This window comes from Eptatretus burgeri, chromosome 3, assembly GCF_056783735.1.
Source record: "Eptatretus burgeri isolate ZD-2024b chromosome 3, Ebu_testis_v1, whole genome shotgun sequence".
NCBI classification, from domain to species: domain Eukaryota; kingdom Metazoa; phylum Chordata; class Myxini; order Myxiniformes; family Myxinidae; genus Eptatretus; species Eptatretus burgeri.
Window position 1 is genome coordinate 13,102,792 of NC_140963.1, and position 16,571 is coordinate 13,119,362.

Here is a 16,571-nt window from a genome sequence, read left to right on the forward strand (position 1 = left end):
GGAGAGTTCCCTGGTCTCGAAGCACCCATGTTCACCCAGCAAGGAATCATGACTCATGGACCAAGCAGTCTCCTTATCCTTGCTGCGTTTCCACCTCCACCTCCGAGGGTTCGCCCGATCCCATAGAGGGACATCCCCATCCGCCCAGACACAGTATGTCACTGCCACCACTCACCATATCCATCCGTGGTCCCACTGAAGCTCGGTCCCATCAGTCCATGGCAGAAGGGAGGTGCACCATGGGACGGAGTTGCATCATGGGAGGGATGTGCATCATGGGAGGGATGTGCATCATGGGAGGGAGTTGCACCATGGGAGGGAGTTGCACCATGGGAGGGATGTGCATCATGGGAGGGAGTTGCACCATGGGAGGGAGTTGCCAAAAGGGAGTCGACAAAGCGAACCAAGCCTCACAGCAAAACCGCATCCAATGCTGATATATTCAACGAGGTCCTTGACCCCACTGAGACTCAGTCCCACCTTCAACAGGATGGAGTCGATAATTCCTTCCAAGCTGCATGGCCAAGGCCGCATCGCAATCACATGTCCATCAGCACAACAATGAACGCATATGCACAGCCCTCGGCCTCATAAAAGCCACCATAGCTGTAGGCCTCGGCCGCAACACGTGCTCGGTCTTTTTCCCACCAAACCTGCTGCACTCATCACGGTCACCGCTCCTATTGAAGATGCTATTCGGCACGGTCTTCGCTCCCATCAGTCCTCGATAAAGTCTTTATCCGTTTTATGTTTTGGTTTCATCATCGCACACCCATCCTTTTAACCTTGTTTATGTTACACATGCAGGATCAATGTTTTATTTCCCATAACAATGCAACACACATGGAACATGCTTTTCTTCCTTTCCAAAATCATGCATTTTTTTCTTGAACTGACAAGCAATGTCTTATTTTTTGCAGTTTTCAATGTTTCCAGAAACATGAACAGAAAAACAAAGAAAAGAAAGAGCAGTCATTGCTCAAGGAGCTTCAACAAAAGGAAGTGCATGTGCAATGTCATACAGATGTCGGTGTGGTGGCACAGAAAGTAGGACAGATGCAGGAATTAAAGGACGAGTCAATATATCAGGAGAAAACACAAAGAATGCCTGAGATAAATCGACTGGAACAAGAAATCTGTAAGGAGGAAAACAATGTGCGTATTGAGGAACGAGAGGTTTCTCAAAGTGAAGAAGAAGAAGAGCAAAGAAAAACAAAGGAAGAACAGAGACAAAGGGAAGATTTTTTAATCCATAAAGAGGAAGATGAGATGAGCGAAAGAAAAGAAGAGAAGGTGATAGATCAGGAACACAAAAAACCTTTTGAGGAATTTGTTGTGACCAAAGTGGAACAACATGAAAATGTTGCTGCAGAGAAGGAAGAAGAAACTGTTGCTGTCGATGAGACAGAAGACATTGTCGCTGCAGAGGAGACAGAAGACAGTGTCACTCTGGCGGAGACAGAAGACTGTGTCGCTCTGGAGGAGACAGAAAACAGTGTCGCTGAGGAGGAAACAGAAGACAGTGTCACTCTGGAGGAGACAGAAAACAGTGTCGCTGTGGAAGAGACAGAAGACAGTGTCGCTGCGGAGGAAACAGAAGACTGTGTCGCTCTGGAGGAGACAGAAGACAGTGTCGCTGTGGAGGAGACAGAAGACAGTGTCGCTGTGGAGGAGACAGAAGACAGTGTCACTCTGGAAGAGACAGAAAACAGTGTCGCTCTGGAGGAGACAGAAAACAGTATCGCTGTGGAGGAAACAGAAGACAGTGTCACTCTGGAAGAGACAGAAAACAGTGTCGCTGTGGAGGAGACAGAAGACGGTGTCGCTCTGGAGGAGACAGAAAACAGTGTCGCTGTGGAGGAGACAGAAGACAGTGTCCCTCTGGAGGAGACAGAAGATATTGTCACTCTGGAGGAGACAGAAGACATTGTCGCTCTGGAGGAGACAGAAGACATTGTCGCTCTGGAGGAGACAGAAGACATTGTCGCTCTGGAGGAGACAGAAGACATTGTCGCTCTGGAGGAGACAGAAGGCAGTGTCGCTGTGGAGGAGACAGGAGACAGTGTCACTGTGGAGAATACAGAAGACATTGTCACTGTGGAGGAGACAGAAGACAGTGTCGCTCTGGAGGAGACAGAAGACAGTGTCCCTCTGGAGGAGACAGAAGACAGTGTCCCTCTGGAGGAGACAGAAGACAGTGTCACTGTAGAGGAGATCGAAGACAGTGTCGCTGTGAAGGAGACCGAAGACAGTGTCGCTGTGAAGGAGACAGAAGACAGGGTCGCCCTGGAGGAGACAGAAGACAGTGTCGCCCTGGAGGAGACAGAAGACGGTGTCGCTCTGGAGGAAACAGAAGACGGTGTCACTCTGGAGGAGACAAAAGACAGTGTCCCTCTGGAGGAGACAGAAGACAGTGTCGCTCTGGAGGAGACAGAAGACAGGGTCGCCCTGGAGGAGACAGAAGACAGTGTCGCCCTGGAGGAGACAGAAGACAGTGTCGCCCTGGAGGAGACAGAAGACGATGTCGCTCTGGAGGAAACAGAAGACGGTGTCGCTCTGGAGGAGACAGAAGACAGTGTCCCTCTGGAGGAGACAGAAGACAGTGTCGCCCTGGAGGAGACAGAAGACGGTGTCGCTCTGGAGGAAACAGAAGACGGTGTCCCTCTGGAGGAGACAGAAGACAGTGTCCCTCTGGAGGAGACAGAAGACAGTGTCCCTCTGGAGGAGACAGAAGACAGTGTCCCTCTGCAGGAGACAGAAGACAGTGTCGCTCTGGAGGAGACAGAAGACATTGTTGCTCTGGAGGAGACAGAAGACATTGTCGCTCTGGAGGAGACAGAAGACAGTGTCGCTCTGGAGGAGACAGAAGACATTGTTGCTCTGGAGGAGACAGAGGACATTGTCGCTCTGGAGGAGACAGAAGACAGTGTCGCTCTGGAGGAGACAGAAGACAGTGTCGCTCTGGAGGAGACAGAAGACGGTGTCCCTCTGGAGGAGACAGAAGACGGTGTCCCTCTGGAGGAGACAGAAGACAGTGTCCCTCTCGAGGAGACAAAAGACGGTGTCCCTCTGGAGGAGACAGAAGACAGTGTCACTCTGGAGGAGACAGAAGACAGTGTCCGTCCGGAGGAGACAGAAGACAGTGTCCCTCTGCAGGAGACAGAAGACAGTGTCGCTCTGGAGGAGACAGAAGACATTGTCGCTCTGGAGGAGACAGAAGATATTGTCGCTCTGGAGGAGACAGAAGACATTGTCGCTCTGGAGGAGACAGAAGACAGTGTCGCTCTGGAGGAGATAGAACACAGTGTCGCTCTGGAGGAGACAGAAGATATTGTTGCTCTGGAGGAGACAAAAGACAGTGTTGCTTTTGAGGAGAAAGAAGAAAGTGTCGCTGCAGAGGAAACAGAAGTATGTGTCGCTGTGGAGGGGACAGAAGAAAGTGTTGCTGGTGGGGAGAAAGATGAAAGTGTTGTTGTGGAGAAAGAAGAAGGTCGTTCTGAACAGCTGCTGAAAAAAAAAGAAAAGCTCTTCCTCAAAAAACAAAGGAAGAAGCAAAGACAAGGAGCAAGCAAAATTTCTGGATTTGAAATGAAATCCCACAGTATTGCCATGGTACAACAACAGCAACAGACACCTCACTGTGATGACAGGCTGCAAAAGCAGCAACAACAAAAACAGCACACTTTTGAGGGACAACAGCAGAAATGTAAGCCTCACTGTGATGACTGGCTGCAGCAGCAACACCAGCCACAGTACGCTGTTCGGGGGTTCCACCAGGAACATAATCCTCGCCGTGATGACTGGCGGCATCAACATCCACAACAGAAACAGCACTTTGGTAAGACGTTCCAGCAGGAACAGAAGTCTCGCCGTGATGACTGGCGGCATCATCATCAACAACAGGAAGAGCAGCAACATCAACAACAGAAACAGCACTTTGTTAAGACGTTCCAGCAGGAACAGAAGTCTCGCCGTGATGACTGGCGGCATCATCATCAACAACAGGAAGAGCAGCAACATCAACAACAGAAACAGCACTTTGTTAAGACGTTCCAGCAGGAACAGAAGTCTCGCCGTGATGACTGGCGGCATCATCATCAACAACAGGAAGAGCAGCAACATCAACAACAGAAAGAGCAGCAACATCAACAACAGGAAGAGCAGCAACATCGACAACAGAAAGAGCAGCAACATCAACAACAGAAAGAGCAGCAACATCAACAACAGAAAGAGCAGCAACATCAACAACAGAAAGAGCAGCAACATCAACAACAGAAAGAGCAGCAACATCAAAAACAGAAACAGCATTTTAAGTCGTTCCAGCAGGAACAGAGGCCTCACTGTGAGCACGGACTGCAACAGGAACAGCAGGAACAGCAGGAGCAGCAGCAGCAGCAGCAGCAGCAGCAGCAGCAGCAGCAGCAGCAGCAGCAGCAGCAGCAGCAGCAGCAGCAGCAGCATGACGGTGTTAAGGGGCCATACCATACGCAGGAAGTTCAACAGGTAAACACTCTTCATTCCTATGGAGAAGTTGGGGGTGAACATACTGGGTACAAACAGAGCCAACCCCAAGATGGAGACGTCAAGTTGAAAGGCATTTTGGCACTTCATCTTCTGTTGACATTGCTGTTAATGTTTAATGCAATGAAAAACATCCTTAGTTGTGGAGATAATTGTAATTATGACTTTGGAGGGAAAGTTAACTCATTGCATGGTCTTTTCCATGGAGGATAAAAAAAAAAGAACTCTTAACTCCCTTCGATTGGATTATATCACCAAATTCAACTTTTCATCGATTACTTGTTCTATTACTGCATTTCCTTCTGTACTCTTTCCTGAACGAGTTATCATTTAATCTTTCATTTTTCTATTTTTTCAAAGGTCCCTCAGAAGCGGTGCGGATTCCCTCCTCCACCACCTCACATTAAGCGGTATCGTTCAGAACGTAAGTTTCCAAGATTCTTGCCTTACATGACAAATTATTCCTTACTTTGTTTGAACTCCACGTTCTTCACCTGCATCGTGTGCCTTTTTTCTGTGCGTCACAAGTATTGAGAACAGATGAATATTTTGCTGCACTCTGACCCAGACAAGCACCAAATAAATATTCCAATTGGTGGAAGTCTGGCATGACTAAAAGTATCCACACATAAGTCATTGTGTACATCTGGATGATCATTAAAAGAAGTTGTTTGAAAAACCAAATTTTTACAATCCCACTTTCTCTCAGCTTGGGGTGACTCGAGCTGCCTTCCAAGAAGCATTTCATCATGGTTCAGGGAGAGGGAGGAGCAGAGAGAGAGAGAGAGATATCGATACAGATATGGATAGATGGATCTCCATTCCAGGATTGTGGTGAAAAGCATGATAATGATTGAGATTATGATGACAGTGCTATTGAGTGATTTTAACTTCCTTTTGTTGATGTGTGTGCACAGAGGAAGAAGTCATATTTATGGCCGCTGGAGCAGAGGATGAGATGTTTGGTAGTGAATCCATCATCACTCCCAAGTGCTCCAGGAATGCAAGACGAAGACAGAGACTCTTACAGATGGCTGATCCAAGTTGTTTTGACTAAAAACCAGTCTCCAGAACTACAGGTAATGCTTACACTCGAAGGACTTTATTTAATAATTGACATTTTTTGAGTCCAAGTTTTTAAATTTGTCACTTCCTTGTTTAAAATAGCATGACAATAACCTAATACTCAGTGAAGAGACTTTAACAATTCAATTGAATACATCAGGCAGGTGAGGTCTCTCACCGATCTGTACAATCAATGCTAATCATGTCTGTTACCTATGAAGGGATCTGTAGCCATTGACTCTCTGTGTTTGTGGCAACCATCATGCATGACTTTGTGACTGCACAAACACATTTACACTCCAACGATATTTTTCACTTTATCCTCCTTCTCTTTAGCTCCTGCCATCATCTGAATTAACTTCGAATATTCATCCAAAAATATCTGACCTTCGCTCTGACCACAATCATCTCCACCTCATCAACTCAGATTTCTTCAATCAAAAATCCCATTCATTTTTTTTTTACAACAAACCTTAATCGTTCCTTTTAGCTCTCATGCGAGCCTCGACAAGTTCTACAAAAAAAAACATGTTTCACTTCTACCAGCTTCCCAAACTCGCCTGCAGATTCCATCAGAAGCACATCATTCAAGTTATACTCCAAACACTGCAGGAATTGAGCTTTACAGTCGAACTTTCTTGTGCCTAAAATTCTTGTGCCTGAAGGCAGCAGAAACTCTCCAACATCAAGAGGCAAGGTGAGAAGCAAATACAGCAGCAAAGACTGCAATCTGCCCCCCCACCCCTATACTTGTGATCTCATTCATTGTGCTGTATTTCCATCAGTTGTCCATACAATCTGGTTCAGGAGGACACAGTTCATGCCTATGAAACCTTTGTCGCTCCTGTGTGAAGCGGGGCCATCGCCGTAAAATACAAAACACACAGGAAATGGCGCTCTGTGTTGAGGCGCGGCGGTGATGGTCATGTTTAACCCTCGACCAGTCAAAGATCCCCGGGGGGTTATATTTCACAGCAAGGTCAACTTTGGTATTCTTTGCTCTTGTCTTATCAAAGCGACCAGTCTTATTTGCTCTCTTCCACCTGTGTCTGTATCTCTATCTCTATCTCTATCTCTATCTCTATCTCTATCTCTATCTCTATCTCTATCTCTATCTCTATCTCTATCTCTATCTCTATCTCTCTCTCTCTCTCTCTCTCTCTCTCTCTCTCTCTCTCTCTCTCTCTCTCTCTCTCTCTCTCTCTCCCACCCCATTCTCTTGCCTCCCACCCCTTTGGTACACCTGCAAGTGAAGCGATGGGTGGTGTTTGCTTGTCCTTTCGTAAAACGGCGATGTAATCTAAAAATAGAGAAATGTCGGTCACAATACAATGGCAAACACAATTCAACATTGCAATTAGAATGGGATTTATACAGAACGGCATAAAACAGTTCTCCTAAGGGAGAATGGTATCCACTTGGTGGGAATAATGAGGTATCAGCAAATAAAATAATTTCATATTAATAAAATCAACAACCGTTTTGCCAAAGTATATATGAGTAGATTATCCGTCTCATGGACGGGTGGCATAGGTGGTGGTGGTGGTCTCTTCTGTGGGAGGCACATGATAGCACTGGACCAATCACGTTTGTTGATGTTCCTCGGACTGCATAGCGTATACTCAGCGTTCTCGGCTTCACTTTTTAACCCCCCTAATTATTGCTCATTATAGTGAGCTGGAAAGTGTTGTGGAATTTTGCTGTTAACCGACTTGGTGTAAATCCTATTTACGTTATTGTCTCTTTAAACACGCAAATCATCCACTGTCCACAAGGAAAAGTACATTTCGTCAGAGAACATCTATTTTCTGGTACCACGGAGTTCAAAACACTGACATGTAAAACATCTGCAATGATTTTCACAAAACTAAGCTTACATTTCCTGATATATATATATATATATATATATATATATATATATATATATATATATATATATATATATATATATATATATATATATATATATATATATATATATATATATATATATATATATATATATATATATATATACATATGCTTTGAAGGGAGTGGAGGGGTCTGATAAGCATTACGTAAAACAATTCAAAATGAAATCCATGTCCACTGGGTGGAAAGAGAATGACATAATCATGGCAAAAGTTGCAGTGTTATCAACCAGGTCACCTCGTTTCATCCTTGGTGAGAATGAAACAAAATATTAAAAGCAGGACAAGGCAGTTCAGGATAAGACATTAGGTTATAGGTTTTACAAAGAAATGAATATAGAAGGCAGTGAGTACATGTGCAAAACCAGTGAGTACAGGAAAAGAAAAGGCAACTTGTTTAAAGAGGAATATTCCCCATCAAAAGTATAGCGATCAAGAGTCACGTATACCAAGTACAATATAACTGAGTTTCGTGGACCGTTGACACTTCGTCGAGGAGGAGAGCATAAATATATAACCCCATTTTCGCATACATGATATGATGAAGACACAAAGATCAGGATTCTTAATAGAAAGAGAAAACAAACCGATTTCGAAACAGGAAGATTGGGAGGTATTTCCTGTCACCATATTAATCTCTCAAACATAAATATTTCATATTATACAGAGGGGGCCAAATATCAATTCACGGTTTTGAACCCCTGTCATTCTCTTGCTAAGAAACGATATTGAACAAAATATTTCCAGGATATAGGTTCGCATTTCAAGGTTTTGTGGGAAATTTTTTTATTCAATTCAGACATGTATAAAATTCGTCATGACTGTCGGAAAACAACAGAACGTGAGTGGTCTTGGAGGATTGCGAAAGAATGCTCACAGTGCTTGAAAATGATTGAAATCATTTCGAAATTCAGAACTGACTTTGTACACGTCTGATCTCAACAATCGTTTTTAACCACAAAAACCTGAAATATGTACTTATATCCTGTAAATATTTTGTTTGATTACGTCTCTTCGCAACAGAATTACAGGGGGTTAAAACCGTGAATAGATACATGACCCACCCTGTTAAAAATGGCATGAAGAACACCTCGAAGAAGGGGGTTAAGCTTCAAGTAAATTATCATTTTTGTGTCTAAGTATACCGGCAAGAAAAAGGTGTTCGATATTTTAATAAATATTGTTATTGGGATGCGATAGGGCTTAAAAAGAGGGAAACGTCGTGTCGTTATTTCATTATGATTAAATGTTCAGCATAAGAGTATGGTATTTGTTTACAAGGATCACAACCTGTTGAAGTATGTCGATACATTTAATTTTGATCCTTCCATCCTCTGTTATCTCTTCATTAAATGTTGGGTCGCCGAAATAGGTGACCCTTATTGTCAGTAATTGTCTGTTTGGATGTTTATTCGTTTGTCATCAGCATAATTGGTAGTAAATGTGGGCCGATTTTGACCAAACTCGGGTGGTAGGTACATCTTATGACCTTGTGCTTTGGAAATTGTGATGGTTGCTAGCGATGCTTTGGTTCTCTAGCAACAACCGAAAAACCTTCAAAATCGGTACAGTTCACGCGAAATCAATTCCGAAAGCCATTATCCCATGTAGGGTTATGAAATTTGGCACGAATGATCTACAGGTGATGCTCTCTCAAATGTATTCCGGTTTTTGTGATATATGGAATACTTTACCCGCAGCACCCCCTACAATTAGGTTATGCGCGAAAATTGGCGAAAATTGAAGGTCCCCGAGCGACCAGGTGACTGCATCGATACAAATGAAACTTTGCAGATTCAAGTTACTCAATGAGTTCTACAACTTTGCCTCAGAACATATTGACCGATTTCGCTTAGGACAGGGGTCAATGGTCAATTAGTGCAAAAATCGATAATATGCGAGAGATGGAGGTGCCTTTGCGCAAAATGCTACTCCTCCTAGGGTTATGGTCGGATGGTCATGAAAATTCACACTAATCGTCTGGAATGCATTGTGCACAAACAATCTCGCCGGATTTTCGATTTAGATCTTTGTTCACCCACAGCACCTCCTCGAACTTTGGGGATTTCCGATTTCAAACCGCATTTTCAGTACTTTTCATTCAAACGGATACCGAGTAGTTATCAGTGGATGGAACTGGATGAGATTTGATATGCATAATCTTAAGGTGATTCCCTATCCGCTATATGACATCCATTTTGCTCTGTATCTTATCGTTTCCATGCCCGGCCACCCATCGCCGCCTACTGGATTGTTTCTTTGAAAGCCATTCAATGTCTTGTGGGATTTGCTTTACGGACTGGATTTGCAATAGAGGACTGGCTTTACACTGATGCTGATAAACTTACAAAGGCGGATTTAAATGAAATGTTTAATGATGATATGGTTCTAAAGTTGATAAACCATAAATCTTTTAGAAATTCAGAATAAATCTTAGTTGTTTCCTGTTTTGAAAAAAATATTTATGGAAACAAGAATATCTCAAAACCCAGATAAATATATGTTTAAGATTCAGTCGTGTAAAAGTGGTGGTTCAAAGAGTACGAGGACTGTTGAGGAGGAAGAAGTTAAATAGAAATTTAAATAAATATGGAAATCAGTGGAGTTAGAAAAAGATGAAGAATTGCAGAAAAAACATACATGATGAGAACCAAGAACTCACAATAACACTTGAAATTTGAACAAAATATGTTGTGTGGGGGAGGAGAGGGTTGTGTCGGGAAGGAGAGGGGTGGCAGGGGATTACATTCTCGATAAAAAGGTGATAAATAGGGTTTCTGGGATGCCCATTCAAATGAATGGGGGAAAAGGGAAAAACTTTCTGAACCACGCTCCAAAAGCCCAAAATAGGAGACTGATTTTCTCCCCACCTATCCCCTTCCCTCCCATACAAGCAAATGTAAAATTGAAATGATGAAAGGTTGAGATTTAATGATGAAAGCACTTCTTCCCTTTCATATTTTAATTCCACTCAAAGAGTGAACGAACGAATATTTGCCCATGTTCTACTTTCGGGAATAACTTAATTTTCTTGGAACATTCATTTCCATCGAGTATATTCACAAAGAATAACTTGGAACTTGGTTCTTGGTTTAAGTGTCTTTGTTGTGCAGAAATGAAATGATAAACTTCTCTTAATGCTCTTATTTGACCACCTCCTGATGCACATATTATTTTTAGATTGTAGTAAATTGTTTTTCCATTGTTCAATTGATAACCATCAAAGTTTTCAGTCCATTCAAGGATATATTTTTTTTCTTTACATCCTCCAACTTATTTGTAACTTCTAGTAAAGCCCGGCGTTGCTTGGGCTTTCTTGCAAATTCCCTGAAGAGCTATTAGCGGTTAGCAGGTTAGTGTTAGGGTTAGCTGTTAGGGTTAGGGTTAGTGTTAGGGTAGCTAACCCTAACACTAACACTAACCCAAACCCTAACCCTAACAGCTTGGCGTAGCGGAGGTAAACAGTGCCCAGGGCAAAGTGGAAATTTGCGTCCCCCGTAGGCCTTCAACTTGAGTGTATTTGAATGGAAAATCCCATAAGGGATATCGATTTATCAATTTTTTTCGAATATCGGAAGTGTTGTGGAAAAAATTTATAGCGAATGACCTAAGTTGGACCAAAAGCCAGAATCGTACCAAATTTCAATGGAATCAGTTGGAGTTTGTGAAAATGCATCAAAACGAATTTTGAGGGGCCTCTTCAGGAAGACAATAATATCATTAATATGTGTGCCAAATCTTGTTTCATTTCATGCAGTAACAAAAATCTGATGGTGGAACAAAGAAAGGGGCGTGCCGAAATATTAATATAGATTAAATTTATCTGCTTATTTGTTTTATCTACTTTTACCCCGGTTATTTCTTCAATAAGACATTTGATATTTCTCACATTCTTTATGTTTCCCATTTAAATACCAAGGGTGATTACATCTCCACTCTTTTGTTTGGTTATTTCTTGGTTCTTTCATTTATAAATCAGTAAAAAGATGGTGTTCGCCTGTTAAAATTCCCAACCCAATATCTTAACACTTATACTTATAACCAGAAGGGACATGATTGATTCCATACTCTAAAATCTATCTTTTATCATCAAAAGCTCCTCATGCTTTCTTATTTATCTTCTTATATAATTGATGTTTATAAGTTCTTATTGTATTCATTTTTCTGTACTCTTCCTTCTTTAAGGTTAAACAGTTGTAATAATGTTTAAAGTTTATTGCTTCTTTGATTATATTTTTCTTTATTCCCTTTAGCTTATTATCACACCTTTCAATGTTATTATTATCAATATACGTAAAAGCATAAGACTTTGATCTCAATCTTATAAATTCACTCATGACCTTCCCACCCAATTCATCTTTAAACTTACCAATAACCTTTTTATTCTTTGATGAAAACAACACATCACCTGACTTATAATTACTTGTATCATAAATATCAATATTATCAATCATATCCTCATTTACATCCCTTGTCTTAATTTCGATGAAAAACTTATCTGTATCCATATATAACAATGACACATTATCCTTATACTTTGATTTTAAATTATTATAGTAATAGTCATACATTAACGACTTTGACAAGTCAAGAATTGTTGTTCCGACATAAATAGGTTTATCCATTTCAATAGTCTCTTTTTTCAAATGAATCGCACTAACGTTCTCTGAAAACACCTCCGCTCACTCAGAACTTGGCCTATTAATTAACTTTGAAGTCTGTTTCCAAGATGTAGCAAGTCTTATGTTTTGTCGATTCCTAACATTTTCCATCGTCTTTCCAAATACAGCATTATTCATTGATTTATAAAAGTCCTTCTCAAAATCTGTTTTTGCTTCTGTTTTCCTTTTTGTATTAAAATCAATATACTTCTTCAACCAATGACTTTGTTTAAATTTCAAAATCCGATGAATTAACCTCACTCTCAACCCAGCAGATAAATATTGTGTCAAGTTCCTTTGATGCAAAACATAACTTTCTTTATCATTGAATGAAGAAAGTAGTTTTTCTGGAGATCTACTTTTTATATTGAATGACTGTTGGTAATCACTTCACCATTCTTTTCTTGGATTTTCTTTATCAGGGGCATAAGGTAGGCCTTTATATTTGTGATGAAGTTCTTCTGGATATTTTAAATCAACCTCAAAATAATATCCAACTTCAGCTTCATCCTATTCTTTTTGAGAGGAGACAACAATGTCTTGCAAAACTTTTTTATAAGGTTTTTCTTTAACCCATTTAAGTTTTCCATAAGGTAAAGATTGAGACATCGCCCACCCATACAAATTGTTAGCATCATAATACATCAGGTAAGAGTTGTCCTCATTCTTATTATAATCAGGAAGATATTTGTTATTTGCTTTTATTGTCCCTTTAAAAAACAAAACAGGTAATACGCTTATGTTAGCCTTTCAACAGATATTTAATAAAAGTAAGAGAAAACCTTAAAAATTGTGGACTGATGAGGGTAGAGAGTTCTATAAGAAGACACTTATGAATTTTCGAAAAAATAACAGCAAGCTGTTATAGAGTACCTTTAATGAAGCAAAAGCGGTTGTTGTTGAGTGCTTCAATCGCACTTTAAAAGAGAGACTATATAAAAAATCCACCCAACTCGGTTCTCAACAATGGTTATCTTTTATTCAGGATATTGTCGATAATTATAATGATATGATTCACACCTCAACGAATATTAAACCATCAGAAACATTTACAAAATTAGAATATGAAAAAGAGATTAATGTCAGAAAGCCTAAGTTCAAAGTTGGTGATTTCGTGAGAATATATTGGTGGAAATCTCATTTTGAAAAAGGTGAAACAAAGCGGTGGACAAATGAGCTTTTTAAAATCGTTGATGTGATAGGTGCAGATCCTTGGACTTATAAAGTATATGATTTAAAGGGGGAAGAGATTTTAGGTTCATTTTATTCACAGGAATTACAAAAGACAAAGATAAATTGAAAACATTTTTTTTGACTCTGCCCCCTTTTTAAACTCCGCCCCTTTTTGACTCCGCCCACACAAGCCACTCCCATCCACACTTAAACTCCACCCCACACAAGCTCCACACACAAACCCACCCCACACAAGCTCCACCCACAAAAACCACATTCATCATATTCACATAATTTTGATTTGTTCATTTTTTCCCACACACAACATGTATATTTAATTTAAAAAATTTGCTCCACCCATGCACACAAGCCCTGCCCACAGAAGCTCCACCCACAAAAACCCCACCCACAGAAGTCCCCCACACATAAACCCCACCCACACAAACCCTGCCCACACAAGCCCCGCTCACCCTCCTCATCCCCCCCTGTGTGCCCCCACCTTTGACCCACCACCCCCCTCATCCCACCCCTCACCCTTCTCCACACACACACGGGGAGGGGAGGGGGGTGGGATGAGGGGGTGATGGGTCGTTGGGGGCGCGCATCTACCCCCCCATGCCCCCCCCCACCATCCCTCCTTATTCTTTTCTTGTAATTCAAAATAAGATAATTATAAGAAAAACAATGATAATTCATCAAGATTGAAAATATTAAATCTTCAGTTGTAAAAATAGATAATATTTCCAAGCAGTCTGCGCCAGATGTCTTGAGTCTCCTGTCAGATTCCTGCAGACGATTAACTTGTGAGCTTGGTTCAACCAGACAGGTGTTAAAACTGAAAAATTAAATAAAAATATAATCATGAGCCAAAACTCAAGGGAGATATCAAACAGAGGGATAGAGAGGCAGACAGAGACAGATAGATAGACAGAAAGAGACAAAGAGACAGATAGATAGACAGAGATAGAGAGACAGACACACACATATAGACAGACAGATAGAGAGAGAGAGAGACAATGTGATAATTTCTCACCTTCGACTTGGCGTCAATGGGTCTGACTAATTCTTCCCAGTTGGTAATTGTATCTTTTATTTCTCTTCTGAAAATCCAAATCTCTTCAAGAAAGTCGTTTATTTTTTATCCATTGGTGATGTAATTCAAATAATTCGTTCTTCACATCAGTAATGACCGATGGGGACAAGCTGTTAGGAAAAGACATGCAATAATTATTGGTCATACAGTTATTTAATTAATAATCAGTTGCTTCACTGCCATTCTCAAAGGAAGCCTGACTTTACAATGCACACACACACACACACACACACACACACACACACACACACACACACACACACACACACACACACACACACACACACACACACACACACACACACACACACACACACACACACACACACACACTTACCAATATTGTGATGGGTTCTCTTCTTCATCAGATGAAAAATAGTTCATGTTTCAGTCGTTTCTCAATAGGACAAGATGAGAAAAATTAAAAAGCCTTCAGACAAGATTTTCAAACGAGAGCTGACTCTTTTAAAGCAGCTTCGAGGAAGTGGGATTACGTAATCTTGGAAAATAACCCGGGCATCAACACAATGGGGCAGCTTCCTGTTTTGAAACAACTCGGTAATTCTGGAAAATTTCTTAATGCCTGACACATTTTCGCAGCACGAGTGCTCCAAAAACACTTCATCATTTTACAAAACCAAATGTTTCGTGCTTAAAGAGATAAAGTGAATGCAGTCGATGGTGATGAATGTCAGAGGAAAATTAATTTATTGCATAGAGTAGAACATGGACAAATATTTATTGGATCACACTTTGAGTGGAGTGAAAATATAAAAGGAAATCAGTAAGTCTCAGTTTAACATGTACTCAATGGGGTGGAGATCGGTTCGGTCTCCTCTTTTGACCTGAGAGTCAGAGGGGGTGGGGGGGAAGGGAAAACAGTATGGAACAGAGGCATGAGGAGATCTGTGGAAGGGAAAATGATGGAGTGGGGAACACAGGGTAAACACGATGGATACGACAGGGACTTTGAGGAAGGGGGCGGCGGGGGGGGAGAAAATCATTCTCCTATTTTAACCTTAATAGCCTCGAGTCAGAAAGGTTCTCCTATACATTTGTATGGGAGGGGGAGGAATGAGTTTCCTGTTTTGGGGTTTTCCAGGGTTTATTCAGAGAGTTTTCCCCCTTTTCCCCATTCATTTGCATGGATGCCTTAGACGCCCCATTTATCCTCTACTAATAGGGTTGATGAAGTGTGCATGAGGCACGATATTGATTATGGAAATAGCACGACGTTGCAAGAAAAGCATGAAGCCGATAGAGAAATGTTGTGTAATTTGTCTCTGATACAAAATCCAACCTTGAGAGAAAAAGTTGATCGGTTCATCGTGAAGATGATCAGTGCAAAATTGAAACTTGGGCTTGGAAATTCAAAAAACTTATAGGCTCTAATGATGTCATTAAGATTTAAGAGCAATTAGCTGATGAATTCCATAAACCAATAATCACAAAGTTTCAGAGAAGGAAGGTTTATTCCAAGGAAGTTGATTATATCTGGTCCGCTGATTTGATTGAACTCAATTATGATAAGGGGTACAAGTATGCTTTAACCGTTATTGATTTGAGGAGTCGATATGCGTGGGTTGTCCCTTTAAAAAACAAAACAGGTAATACTCTTATGTTAGCCTTTCAACAGATATTTAATAAAAGCAAGAGAATACCGAAAAAATTGTGGACTGCTGAGGGTAGAGTTCTTCAACAAAACATTTGTGAATTTTCTTTAAAATAACAACATTACATTATACAGCACCTTTTTGAAGGAAAAGCGGTTGTTATTGAGCATTTTAATCGCACTTTAAAAGAGACTATTTAAAAAATTCACTCAACTCGGTTCTCAACAATGGTTATCTTTAATTCAGGACATTGTAGATAAGTATAATGATACGATTCATACCTCAACGAAAATTAAACCATCAGATACATTTACAAAATTAAAATATGAAAAAGAGATTAATGCCAGAGAGCCTAAGTTCAAAGTTGGTGATATAGTAAGAATATATAGGTGGAAATCTCATTTTGAGAAAGGTTCTACTAAGCGAGGGACAAATGAACTTTTTTAAATTGTTGATGTCGTCGGTGCAGTTCCTTGGATTTACAAATTATGCGGTTTAAAGGGGGAAGACATTTTAGGTTCATTTTATTCACAGG

General features: G+C 40.9%; 1 protein-coding gene across 1 annotated transcript in view; it reads left to right on the plus strand.

The window, feature by feature from the left end:
* Positions 1–4,734, plus strand: part of LOC147029415 (uncharacterized) — a 13,661-nt gene extending 8,927 nt beyond the window's left edge. The window contains exons 3-5 of the mRNA XM_085872118.1: positions 921–1,819; positions 3,272–4,187; positions 4,662–4,734. Of these exons, the coding sequence (XP_085728244.1) occupies positions 921–1,819; positions 3,272–4,187; positions 4,662–4,734 (1,888 nt within the window). The remainder of the gene's footprint in view (positions 1–920; positions 1,820–3,271; positions 4,188–4,661) is intronic.
* The last annotated feature ends 11,837 nt before the right edge of the window (positions 4,735–16,571 follow it).